General features: G+C 40.9%; 1 protein-coding gene across 3 annotated transcripts in view; it reads right to left on the minus strand.

Moving 5' to 3' along the window:
• Positions 1-13,166, minus strand: part of LOC128663812 (ceramide-1-phosphate transfer protein) — a 56,440-nt gene extending 43,274 nt beyond the window's left edge. Inside the window, exons 1-2 of one of the 3 annotated variants that reach the window (XM_053718334.1) lie at positions 12,932-13,166; positions 3,752-3,834 (exon numbers count right to left, since the gene is read on the minus strand). In XM_053718334.1, coding sequence (XP_053574309.1) covers positions 3,752-3,834; positions 12,932-13,019 — 171 coding nt within the window. In that variant the 5' untranslated portion in view covers positions 13,020-13,166. Of the gene's footprint in view, positions 1-3,751; positions 3,853-12,931 lie in introns of all 3 variants that reach the window. The other 2 variants (XM_053718333.1, XM_053718331.1) reach the window with 2 other exon arrangements.
• Positions 13,167-13,828: the final 662 nt, after the last annotated feature.

The raw sequence follows: 13,828 nt of genomic DNA on the forward strand, positions 1-13,828 counted from the left end.
AGCTGTTTACTTGCAATGTACCATTTATATTTGTCTTACGATATGTTATTTTACATAAGTTGAATTTGTTTTCACACAACCTCAATAAAAATTCTTTGGAAAAAAAAAATAAAAAAAAAATAGATATCTCCCGTTTGTATTAAGAATTCACAAATTATAACAAAAAAACACACCTAGGTTGTGAGATATCAGAGGACCTAGGAATGAAATGCTGGATGCGTGTAACAAGAAACACCCCTGTGCGGCAACAATTGATTGTGGAAACACAATACACTACCCAAATGAGCTAATCTCTAATATACTTTGCTGAGATATCGGGGACTAGAGGACACCAAGTGAAAGTACCATACATTCAAGAAACACCAAGACTACAGCTAAAAGATCCTGAAAGTTTCTTACAGTCAAGTTCCATACACAAGGCTGCACGAAAGGAAAAAATCCTGGCAGTGACGTGAACTAACCATAGACGGACTACGGACAACAACATCTACGTGACTATACATTACCTCATATCATTGAGGTAATCTCTGGTAAGGGGACATCTATCATTTGGTTTTTCTTATACCAACCCAACTTTTAGAACTTGAATATATTGACAGAAATCGTCTAAAGACTTTATCAACATTGTTTTCATTGTATTCAGTTGCGCGGAAGTGTATTCGATTTGTTCTCTTTTTTCCATTCTATCTGAATCATGAAAGAAAAAATTTGGGTTCAGTGTCCCTTTAATGAATTAAAAATATTTATTAAAATATCCTATAATATAAAAGGCCAAGTGTATTTGTCCGAAGCTGTCATTAGCAGTATAGACAGCACAAGGACAAACACACCTGGCCTTAGAGTCTACCTGATCTGATGCGGCACGGTGACGGTGGATGGAAGTGGGCGTGGCCGGGCGTGAGCAGAAGCGTGGCCGGATGTGGGGGGGCCGTGCGAGAGAGAGAGAGGGGAATGCGATAGAAAGAGAGGGGGAGAGAGCAAAAGAGATGGGAAAGAGCTAAAGAGAGGGTAAGAGAGAGCAAAAGAGAGAGGAAAGAGCAAAAAGGAGGGGGGAGAGAGCAAAATAGAGGGGAAAGAGCAAAAGAGAGGGGAAAGAGCAAAATAGAGGTAAGAGAGAGGGGGAGAGAGAGAGCAAAAGAGAGGGGGAGAGAGAAAATAAGAGGGGGAAAGAGAGAGGAAGAGAGAGAGCAAAAGAAGAAAGGGGGGAGAGAGAGGGGGGAGAGAGCACAAAAGAGAGGGGGAGAGAGAGAGCTCAAGAGAGAGGGGGAGAGAGCGCAAGAGAAGGGGGAGAGAGAGAGCATGCAAAAGAGAGGGGGAGAGAGCGCAAAAGAGAGAGGGGAGAGAGCAAAAGAGAGGGGGGAGAGAGCAAAAGAGAGGGGGGAGAGAGAGCAAAAGAGAGGGGGGAGAGCGCGCAAAAGAGAGGGGGGAGAGAGAGCAAAAGAGAGGGGGGAGAGAGAGCAAAAGAGAGCGGGAGAGAGAGCAAAAGAGAGGTGGGAGAGAGAGCACAATAGAGAGGGGAGAGAGAGAGCACAATAGAGAGGGGGGAGAGAGAGCGCAAAAGAGAGGGGGAGAGAGCACAAGAGAGAGGGGGAGAGAGCACAAGAGAAAGGGGGGAGAGAGAGCGCAAAAGAGAGGGGAGAGAGAGAGCGCAAAAGAGAGGGGGAGAGAGAGCGCAAAAGAGAGGGGGAGAGAGAGGGCGCAAAAGAGAGGGGGAGAGAGAGCGCAAAAGAGAGGGGGAGAGAGAGAGCGCAAAAGAGAGGGGGAGAGAGACAGCAAAAGAGAGGTGGAGCAAGAGAGCGCAAAAGAGGGGGGAAGTGAGAGCAAAAGAGAGAGGGAGAGAGAGAGCAAAAGAGAGGGGAAGGGAGAGAGAGAGCAAGGGGTGGGACTGATGTACTGCAAAAAATGGCCCGTGTGAACGGGCTTTAGGACTAGTATATATATAAAAGAAATAAATGTGGGACTTCTCCCAAAAAAAGAAATATGTGGTATGTATTCCGCACAGTGACACTTGAATGGCAGCAGTATAGAAATACACAGTATAAAAAATGCATGTGTATATAAAAAACATGCACGTATATAAAAACAATATGACCACTAGATTTTTAGAGTGAGTGTCCACCAGGAAAATGTATATATTTTGTAGTCCACCAAATAAGAGAGAGCAAAAGAGAGAGGAAAGAGCAAAAAGGAGGGGGGGGGGGGAGAGCAAAATAGAGGGGAAAGAGCAAAAGAGAGGGGAAAGAGCAAAATAGAGGGAAGAGAGAGGGGGAGAGAGAGCAAAAGAGAGGGGGAGAGAGAAAATAAGAGGGGGAAAGAGAGAGGAAGAGAGAGAGCAAAAGAAGAAAGGGGGGAGAGAGAGGGGGGAGAGAGCACAAAAGAGAGGGGGAGAGAGAGAGCGCAAGAGAGAGGGGGAGAGAGCGCAAGAGAAGGGGGAGAGAGAGAGCGTGCAAAAGAGAGGGGGAGAGAGCGCAAAAGAGAGAGGGGAGAGAGCAAAAGAGTGGGGGGAGAGAGAGCAAAAGAGAGGGGGGAGAGAGAGCAAAAGAGAGGGGGGAGAGCGCGCAAAAGAGAGGGAGGAGAGAGAGCAAAAGAGAGGGGGGAGAGAGAGCAAAAGAGAGCGGGACAGAGAGCAAAAGAGAGGGGGGAGAGAGAGCACAATAGAGAGGGGAGAGAGAGAGCGCAATAGAGAGGGGGGAGAGAGAGCGCAAAAGAGAGGGGGAGAGAGCACAAGAGAGAGGGGGAGAGAGCACAAGAGAAAGGGGGAGAGAGAGCGCAAAAGAGAGGGGAGAGAGAGAGCGCAAAAGAGAGGGGGAGATAGAGAGCGCAAAAGAGAGGGGGAGAGAGAGCGCAAAAGAGAGGGGGAGAGAGAGCGCAAAAGAGAGGGGGAGAGAGAGAGCGCAAAAGAGAGGGGGAGAGAGATAGCGCAAAAGAGAGGGGGAGAGAGAGCGCAAAAGAAAGGGGAGAGAGCAAAAGAGAGGGGGGAGAGAGCAAAAGAGAGGTGGAGCAAGAGAGCGCAAAAGAGGGGGGAAGTGAGAGCAAAAGAGAGAGGGAGAGAGAGAGCAAAAGAGAGGGGAAGGGAGAGAGAGAGCAAGAGGTGGGACTGATGTACTGCAAAAAATGGCCCGTGTGAACGGGCTTTAGGACTAGTATATATATAAAAGAAATAAATGTGGGACTTCTCCCAAAAAAAGAAATATGTGGTATGTATTCCGCACAGTGACACTTGAATGGCAGCAGTATAGAAATACACAGTATAAAAAATGCATGTGTATATAAAAAACATGCACGTATATAAAAACAATATGACCACTAGATTTTTAGAGTGAGTGTCCACCAGGAAAATGTATATATTTTGTAGTCCACCAAATTATGGTCGTTCAAACTGATAATATCGGACTGATGGAGTAACAGATCCTAGAATATACATAAGTCTCTGATGCTGCAGTTCAATATACAGTATAACATTGCAAAAGTACAATTTCCCAAATCCGGAGTTGAAGACAGTCTGCAAGTATGCATAGGTATGCCACCACTGTTCTAGACCTTAAAAACTGCCAAAAGGTACTTATGTAGCTCCATATCAACTCTGGAGGCCAGTACTGGTGGGGACACACCATTTAATGCTATATATTATTTATTTCTTGAAACCCATTAGAACTGATAATTGGTTGCTATCTCTCCTGAAATGGCTATCTGTTGTATTCCAAAATCTTACTTAACTGTTATTAGTAACATTTACAAAACAGCAACTCACCTTTAGCTCATCTTCTGAAATTACATCATTTTGCATATCTACACATGGTTTTCCATCTTGAACACAATCATATAGTCGGTCATCTGCTATAGAAAAAAATACTTTTTGAAAAGATAATAGAAAAAATCATTAGGACAAATCTACAAGATTGCTTTATGAAAAATGGAAATAATTACTGACTTCAACCAAAGAACTCATGTATTTATATCACTCCTGCCTCATGCTGACCCTATTTAAAGAAGAGAAAATAAAAAACTTTATCTACTAGATCAGGTTTGTCCAATAGTTAGATCAAGATCAACGAGGAGATCTCTAAGAGCTGACTAATAGATCACAATACATTGACCTTGCCTTTTACTATTTCCAAAGCCCCCCACTGTGCTCTATCAAAAAAAACCTAATTTGTACAACATATGCACAAAATATGAGATATCAAGATACTGAAGATGATGCCAGTATATGAAATTAGATACATTGGGGTAGATTTTGGGGTAGATTTATCATACCCCGGGCGGACATGATTCAGCTTCTGAAATGCTGCCAAAAGTGGCATGGAGGAGATTTGGGAATGGTGTTAAAGTAGTGAGTCACTTTATTTGTGTATTTATGTCTGAGGACGGGGCAAACCCGAAACATTAGCTGTTTAAATAAACACATTTGTATATTTACGACCCGGGGAGTGCCTTCTGTTCCTGGATGTTTGTGCGGCTTAAATATATACACAATGCCTTTCAAAAGTATTCACCCCCTTGGCATTTTTCGTGTTTTGTTGCCTCACAACCTGGAATTAACATGGATTGTTTGAGGATTTGCATCATTTAATTTACAGAACATGCCCACAACTTTGAAGATGTTTTTTTTATTTTTATTGTGAAGCAAACAACAAATAGGACAAAATAACAGAAAAAGTCAATGTGCATAACTATTCACCCCCCTAAAGTCAATACTTTGTAGAGCCACCTTTTGCCGCAATCACACCCAAGTCGCTTTGGTTAAGTCTCTATGAGCGTGCCACATCTTACCACTGGGATTTTTGCCCATTCCTCCTTGCAAAACTGCTCCAGCTCCTTCAAGTTGGATGGTTTGCGCTTGTGGACAGCAATCTTTAAGTCTGACCACAGATTTTCTATTGGATTGAGGTCTGGGCTTTGACTAGGCTATTTCAACACATTTACATGTTCTTTGGTTGATTTGATGTGTTGGGTTTGCGCCAGACATAGCGTTTTCTTTGATGGCCGAAAAGTTCAATTTTAGTCTCATCAGACCAGAGCACCTTCCTCCATACATTTTGGGAGTCTCCCACATGCCTTTTCGCAAACTCAAAACGTGCCATTTTGTTTTTAGCTGAAAGAAATGGCTTTCTTCTGGCCACTCTGCCATAAAGCCCAACTCTATGGAGCGTACGGCTTATTGTCGTCCTATGTACAGATACTCCAGTCTCTGCTGTGGAACTCTGCAGGTTACCCTAGGTCTCTGTGCTGCCTCTCTGATTAATGCCCTCCTTGCCCGGTCTGTGAGTTTTGGTGGGCGGCCGTCTATTGGCAGGTTTGTTGTTGTGCCATGTTCTTTCCATTTGGTTATGATAGATTTGATGGTGCTCCTGGGGATCATCAAAGATTTGGATATTTTTTTATAACCTAACCATGACTTGTACTTCTCAACAACATTGTCCCTTACTTATTTGGAGAGTTCCTTGGTCTTCATGGCAGTGTTTGGTTAGTGGTGCCTCTTGCTTAGGTGTTGCAGCCTCTGTGGCCTTTCAAAAAAGGTGTGTATATGTAATGACAGATCATGTGACACTTAGATTGCACACAGGTGGTCATTATTTCACTAATTATGTGACTTCTGAAGATAATTGGTTGCACCAGAGCTTTTTATGGGCTTCATAACAACGGGGGTGAATACATACGCACATGACAATTTTCTGTTTTCTATTTCTAAAAAATAGTTTTATGTATATATTTTTCTCATTTCACTTCAACTTAGACTATTGTGTTTTGATCTATCACATAAAATTTAGATTAATAAAACATTAAACTTAAGGCTGTAATGTAACAAAATAGGAAAAAAGTCAAGGGGGGGTGAATACTTTTGCAAGGCATTGTATATATATATATACATACAGTGCATTCAGGAAGTATTCAGGCCCTTAATTTTTTTCACATTTTGTTATGTTGCAGTCTTATGCTAAAATGGTTTCACATCAATATAAACTCCATACCACATAATGACAAAGCAAAAGCCAAATTTTTGATAAATTTGTAGTTTTATTGAAAAGAAAAAACTGAAATATCACATTGACATAAGAATTCAGACCCTTTTCTATGTCTCAGGTGCATCCCATTTCTCTGGATAATTTCTGAGATGTTTCTACTCTTTGATTTGAGTCCTCCTGTGGCAAATTCAATTAATTTGGACATGATTTGGAAAGGCAAACGCCTGTCTATATAAGGTATCACAGTTTGAAATGCATATCAGAGCAAAAACCAAGCCATGAGGCCTAAGGAACTGCCTGCAGAGCTCAGAGACAGGATTGTGTTGAGGCACAAATTAGGGGAAGGCTACAAAAAAATGTTCTGCTGCATTGAAGGTTCCCAAAAGCACAGGGACTTCTATAATTCTTAAATGGAAGAAGTTTGAAACAACCAGGACTCTTCTGGCAAAACTGAGCAATAGGAGGAGAAGGGCCTTGGTAATAGAGGTGACGAAGAACCCAATGGCCACTCTGGTTGAGCTCCAGAGACCATGTGTGGATATAAGAGAAACTTGCAAAAGGACAACCATCATTGCAACATTCCACTGTTTTGGACTTTATGGTAGAGTGGCAAGACACATGAAAGTCTGTATGGCATTTGCTGAAAAAGCACTTAAAGGACTCTCAGACTGTGAGAAACAAGATTCTTTGGTCTGATGAAAAAAAGATTGAACTGTTTAGCCTCAATTCTGAGCATCATGTCTAGAGGAAACCAGGCATCACTCATCACCTGTGGAATACCATCCCAATTGTGAAGCATGGTGGTGGTAGCATCCTGCTGTGGAGGTGTTTTTTTAGTGGAAGGGACTAGGAAACTGGTCAGGATTGAGAGAAAGCTGAATGCAGCACAATGCAGAGATTTCCTAAATGAAAACCTGGTCCAGAGCGTTTAGAACCTCAGACTAACAGGACAATGACTAAGCACACAGCCAAGAAAACTCAAGAGTGGCTTAGGGACAACTCTGTGAATGTCCTTAAATGGCCCAGCGAGAGCCTTGACTTGAACCCAATCGAACATCTCTGGAGATGGCTGTCCACCGACGGTCCCCATACAACCTGACAGAGCTTGAGAGTATCTGCAGAGCAAAATTGCAGCAAATCCCCAAATCCGGCTGTGCAAACTTTGTTGCATCATACCAAAAAAGGCTAAAAGGTTTGAGGCTGTAATCACTGCCAAAGATGATTCAACTAAGTACTGAGTTAAGGGTCTGAATACTTATGTCAATGTGATATTTAATTTTTTCTTTTTTAATAAGTTTGCAAAGTTATCAAAAATCTGTTTAATTTGTTATTATGGGGTATCAAATGTAGATTGATGTGAAAAAAACTGTATCTTAAAGTGAAGGTAAACTTTGGTGAATGAAAGCCCGTTTTTTAAAAATACTATTCACACGTCAGCAATGACTAATCCGGCTTCCTCCAATCACAGCATGGCCTCAGGCAATGACTACCCTGGGGGGAAAGCCGTGATTGGAGAAAGCCGGATTAGTCATTGCTGACGTGTTAAGAGAGGATTTCCAGGAGGGGGGAGCTGCTATGGCTGTGAAAAGAAAAAAAAAGGTAAGATTTTAATCAAAACGATTGCTTTGTAAACTTTGATGAATTAAAGTGCCCCTGTTTTTAATAGTATTTTTAAAAAACAGGCTTTCATTCACCAAAGTTTACCTTCACTTTAATCATTTTAGTATAAGGCTGCAACATAAAATGTAAATATATATATATATATATATATATAACATTTAACATTTTTCATGTTAAATTATACCACAGTACTAAATGCCAAATACTGGACCTATCGAAAGAAAACTGGGACAGTTGCTTAGTACACGCGTCATAATGAGGAGAAAGACATTAAGACCAGACTGAAACCATATAGGATCCACTAAAGCAGAAAAAGATGATAGTGGTTACAAAAGAGAGATATTTGAGGGAGGAGAAATAAAACTTCTAAGGAGAGGAGAATTTTTGCCAAGCATTGTTTCTCCCACCATTAACAACCCATAATCTAAACTGGGCTATGTTTTCTTTTGTTTAGCAGCAAGAACATATTCTAAAGCATAGCTTCTTAAACTTTAATCACCTGTAACCAAATTTTACATTGGTTTTTACAAGGACTCCCCATTATTTTAATACACTAAAAAAAAAACACTTGTCATCAATATACCATATAATTGAGGTGATTATTAGCCTAAATTCAACTTTTGTAGCCATTGCTAATCACTAAAAGGTAGACTCTTTGTCTAACTTCATGTACCTTCCATGTAGGCTCCTCCTCCCAGGTGTGGCAATAAGCAACGCCTACGCATTTCAAGATGTACAAAATTAGCTACGTGTCTACCTCACATGAAGCAAATTACAAAAGAAAGGTACTTACTCATACGCAAACACACTCACTCATAAATACAAAGACAACAGACTCACAAAAACGTGTACAAACACACACACATACAACACACACACACTCCGTCACAACACAAACACAATCACACACACACACATAGTACATTATCAAATCTTGTGGGAACCTCCAACATTGTTTTTAAAGGGACACCCAGTTTAAGAACACTGCTCTAAAGTGTTAGTGCATTTTATTAATGTACCATTGCCTGCATATAACAATGCGTAATATATACTGGGAGCAAGCTGAACACATTATTATTATTATTATTTATTTGTAAAGCACAGCAAAATTCCATAGTGCTGGGTACAGAGATAGGGATATCCAATAAGAAAAATTTGTAATAAGATACAAAAACAGACAAATCTAGTACTGGAGGAAGAGGGCCCTGTTCCGAAGAGCTTACAGTCTACAGTATTGGTGAGACAATAATAAGTCACAAAGAAGGCAGGATCCAGCTTTTGTGCATAATAAAATCCAAGTTTATTGGGCTCAGTTTACATGTTTCGGCACGCAGCCGTAATCATAGCTATATATATATATATATATATATATATATATATATATATATATATAGCCATATAGCTATGATTACGGCTGCGTGCCGAAACATGTAAGCTTTGGTGTCACGCTCACACACCTCTCTTGTTTATGCTGTTTGTTTGCCTATCTGGCGTTTTAACTGAGCCCAATAAACTTGGATTTTATTATGCACAAAAGCTGGATCCTGCCTTCTTTGTGACTTTTTGCCTTTACACCAGCATTTGGATCTGCTTAAGCCTCTGTGTACCTGTAACCTGTTGTTAACACGGGTGAAGAGTGAGCACCACCCCCCGACCGGAGATTCCCGTTACGTCACGATTGACGTCAGACGACGCGCTTGGTAAGACAGAAGCGCTGCCAAAGCCGTATGTGAGTGCCGGATGTTTCTTGGAGCTACCAGCCCATCGATATACTTTCAACTTGACCGTGCAGGTCTCCCGGCAGTCCAGAGCTCTGATACCGAAGGTTCATACAAGTAAGGGGGCGGCTGGAGCTCATATGGGGTAAGTCCCGGACACAACATTAAAAGTTTGCCATGCATGTTTGTGTACAATTTGGTCTGCATATTTGAAGAGTATCTCCCACTTCTCCTATAACACAGACAATAATAAGTAGCATACAGTGGGGAAAAAATTATTTAGTCAGCCATCAATTGAGCAAATTCTCCCACTTAAGAAGATGAGAGAGGCCTGTAATTTACATCATAGGTATACCTCAACTATGAGAGACAAAATGTGGAAACATAGTCTGATTTGGAAAGAATTTATTTGCAAATTATGGTGGAAAGTAAGTATTTGGTCAATATCAAAAGTTAATCTCAATACTTTGTTATATATCCTTTGTTGGCAATGACAGAGGTCAGACGTTTTCTGTAAATCTTCACAAGGTTGTCACACACTGTTGCTGGTATGTTGGCCCATTCCTGCATGCAGATCTCCTCTAGAGCAGTGATGTTTTGGGGCTGTCGCTGGGCAACACGGACTTTCAACTCCCTCCAAAGGTTTTCTATGGGGTTGAGATCTGGAGACTGGCTAGGCCACTCCAGGACCTTGAAATGTTTCTTACAAAGCCACTCCTTCGTTGCCCGGGCGGGGTGTTTGGGATCATTGTTATGCTGAAAGACCAGCCACATTTCATCTTCAATGCCCTTGCTGATGGAAGGAGGTTTGCTCTCAAAATCTCATGATACATGGCCCCATTCATTCTTTCATGTACATGGATCAGTCGTCCTGTTCCCTTTGCAGAAAAACAGCCCCAAAGCATGATGTTGCCACCCCCATGCTTCACAGTAGGTATGGTGTTCTCTCTCCTCCAAACACGACAAGTTGTGTTTCTACCAAACAGTTCTACTTTGGTTTCATCTGACCATATGATATTCTCCCAATCCACTTCTGGATCATCTAAATGCTCTCTAGCATACTTCAGACGGGCCCGGACATTTACTGGCTTAAGCAGGGGGACACGTCTGGCACTGCAGGATCTGAGTCCCTGGCAGCGTAGTGTGTTACTGATGGTAGCCTTTGTTACGTTGCTCCAGCTCTCTGAAGATCATTCATTAGGTCCCCCCGTGTGGTTCTGGGATGTTTGCTCACTGTTCTTGTGATCATTTTGACCCCACAGGGTGAGATCTTGCGTGGAGCCCCAGATCGAGGGAGATTATCAGTGGTCTTGTATGTCTTCCATTTTCTAATTATTGCTCCCACAGTTGATTTCTTCACACCAAGCTGCTTGCCTATTGCAGATTCAGTCTTCCCAACCTGGTGCAGGTCTACAATTTTGTTTCTGGTGTCCTTCGACAGCTCTTTGGTCTTCACCATAGTGGAGTTTGGAGTGTGACTGTTTGAGGTTGTGGACAGGTGTCTTTTATACTGATAACAAGTTCAAACAGGTGCCATTAATACAGGTAATGAGTGGAGGACAGAGGAGCCTCTTAAAGAAGAAGATACAGGTCTGTGAGAGCCAGAAATATTGCTTATTTGAAGGTGACCAAATACTTATTTTCCACCATAATTTGCAAATAAATTCTTTCCAAATCAGACAATGTGATTGTCCGGATTTGTTTCCACATTTTGTCTCTCATAGTTGAGGTATACCTATGATGAAATTTACAGGCCTCTCTCATCTTCTTAAGTGGAAGAACTTGCACAATTGGTGGCTGACTAAATACTTTTTTTCCCCACTGTATGTTGGTAGCCACTGTTTCTAACCCTTCTAGATTGTAAGTTCCCACGGGAATAGGGTCCTCAATTCCTCCTGTGTTTGTTTTATAATTTTTGTCCTGTCTCTTAAAAATGTTATACCATCGTTGTACATTTATCTTTTGTACCCAAGGTTAGCGCTGCGGAATTTGTTGGCGCTTTATGAAAAAGGAATAATAATTAATAGCCACCAATCAGTAGTCAGCTCCCAGTAGAGAATTGCTGTTCTTGAGTCTATCTTCAAATTATTGTTTAACAAAATATAATAGGAAAGTACATTGCATGATCTGTCTGAAAAATCTAAGTTTAATTTGTCTGTCAGGTCCCTTTGATGAAAAACAACTTTGTAACTGCCCATTTAAATAGATTTTTTTTAAAATGTCATATTACAAAGCTGTTGTGCTTAAGGGCACATGTAGCAAAATTTAGATGACCTTTTCAAAGTAAAGCAGCTATGTAAATGTATAAAGGCAATGTAGATAAAGTTAAAAGTGTAATACTCCTCTTGTACAGAAAATTGAAAAATAAATATGAGTAAAATTAACCTCTTTACCCAATAGGACATATATATGTGTCATGCGGTATGAAGCTTATTGTACCACATAATGTATATATACGTTGGAGCTGCAGGAAGTTCCAGCAGTGCTCTGGTTCCAAATAAAGACAGATGCGGGAGGCAGGTGGCTAGCCCAGCTGCGGAGGGAGAGGGAGGTAGTGGGTGGGATGGGCCCTACACTGTAAAAAATAAAAAAGGAAGGGAGGGAGAGGGAGGGAGGGATATGACACTACACTACAGAAAAAGAGGTGGAATGGGGGGGTTGGGGGCTACAAACTAATGATCGCTGGAGGTGTGGGGACCACTACACTACAAAAAAAAAAATAATAATAAAAAATGTAATTATATATATATTGTACTACAGGCAGGCAGCTATCAGTACTAAAGATGGCCACCATTAGTGGGAGGGGGAGGGTTAAAAAGCTATTTGGGGTGGATCAGGGAGATGCAAGGGTTGAGGAGGATCACTACACTGCAGAAATTATATATATATATTTATATTTAAAGTGAATGTAAACTTTCATGAATCAGTGCCCGGTTTTTAAAAATACTATTCAAAACAGGGGCACTTTCATTCATGAAACTTTACATTGCAGCGTTTTTATTAAAATACCTTTTTCTGCAGCACAGCCAGATCGGCAATCCCCCACCCGCTTCTCATGCTGTACTTAGCACAGCAATTACAAAACCGGCTTCCTCCAATCACTGCGTGGCCTCAAGAGATGGACGCTCTGGGGTGCACTCCATTAATGGAGGAAGCCGATTTTGTCATTACTGCATAAGTACAGAGGAGCTGATCTGGCTTTGCTGCAGAATAAAGTGAGAATTTAAAAAAACAAAAACACTGCAATGTAAAATTTTATGAATTAAAGTGCCCCTGTTTTTAATAGTATTTTTAAAAACCGGGCACTGATTCATGAAAGTTTACATTCACTTTAAGTTCTTCTCTGAAATTTCCCGATAGTGAATGAGTTAAAAAAAAAAAGTGATTAAATATGAGGCATTTACCAAATTAAACAGATATAAATCTGCTACTAAAACGCCAACAAACAATTAAAAATGCTTAAAAATAAATGTTAAAGTTACACATAAGAATATACTGAAATACACTTTAAAGATCATAAAAATATTAATGTGATATAGAAGGAAAACACAGTGAAAAGTATGACATGATAATATACTGTACTGTAATACATACATATAGCCATATAGTAATTGTCTGATAACTTACGTAACTTTGTAAAGCTGATATAAATAAACAGGAACACCACTGCCAAAGGGAAGATGAGTCGGAAGCCTTTGGGGTACCCCATCTCCATGTAGGCCCTATAGAGACTTATAGATTGAAAATACCAGGATTTTCCATGTTGAGGAGGTCAGACTGTCCCTGTTAAGTGCTGCTATCATATTACAATCCTTCTTTCCTAATCCCAGCAAGAAACTGATAAAGAGTGTGACCTTTAAACCTGAAATCAAAATCAATAGAATTTTAAAGAGACAGCATTGTTCTCTGAAAAGTTTATACAGTATTAGATATATTCAACCTTTTCATATGGGAGGGCCACATTTGAATATTTTTTTCACTTGCATGGCAGGGTAAATTCATTTTTCTTGCACTAGTAAGACAAAGAAATACATAACTGTGGACAAAATTAAGATTTAAATAAAAAAAATATCTGTATTAATAGCGCTATTTTATATGCATAAAGTACATTTCTTTATAACTTAGGGGTACATTTATTATGCCTGCAGGCGGACAGGTTCAAAAGTAAAGAACCTGTCCGTCTGCTATCGCCACTTGTCAGTAGAGGACGTACTCAACAGAGGGCCCTGGTGCAAGAATTTTTTGGGGCCACCCCAAAGGTAACTCAGAAGAAAGCAAAAGTATTAATATACATGCTGCTCTGTATAATGATTGAGGATAGATAGACAGATCGATAGACAGATGGACCTACAACCTGCACTAATAAAAGTTTCCCCTGCATTAGGATTGTACACATTCTGCACACAACTATGTATAGACTGGCTGTAATGGGCTCCCTCCAGCTCTTGGGCCCTGGTGCGACTGCACCAATGGTAGTTCCGCCCCTGCCACTTGTGATGTTTTATTGCAGGGCACAGTTTAACA

The sequence above is a fragment of the Bombina bombina genome, chromosome 6 (assembly GCF_027579735.1).
Source record: "Bombina bombina isolate aBomBom1 chromosome 6, aBomBom1.pri, whole genome shotgun sequence".
Taxonomy (NCBI): Eukaryota; Metazoa; Chordata; class Amphibia; order Anura; family Bombinatoridae; genus Bombina; species Bombina bombina.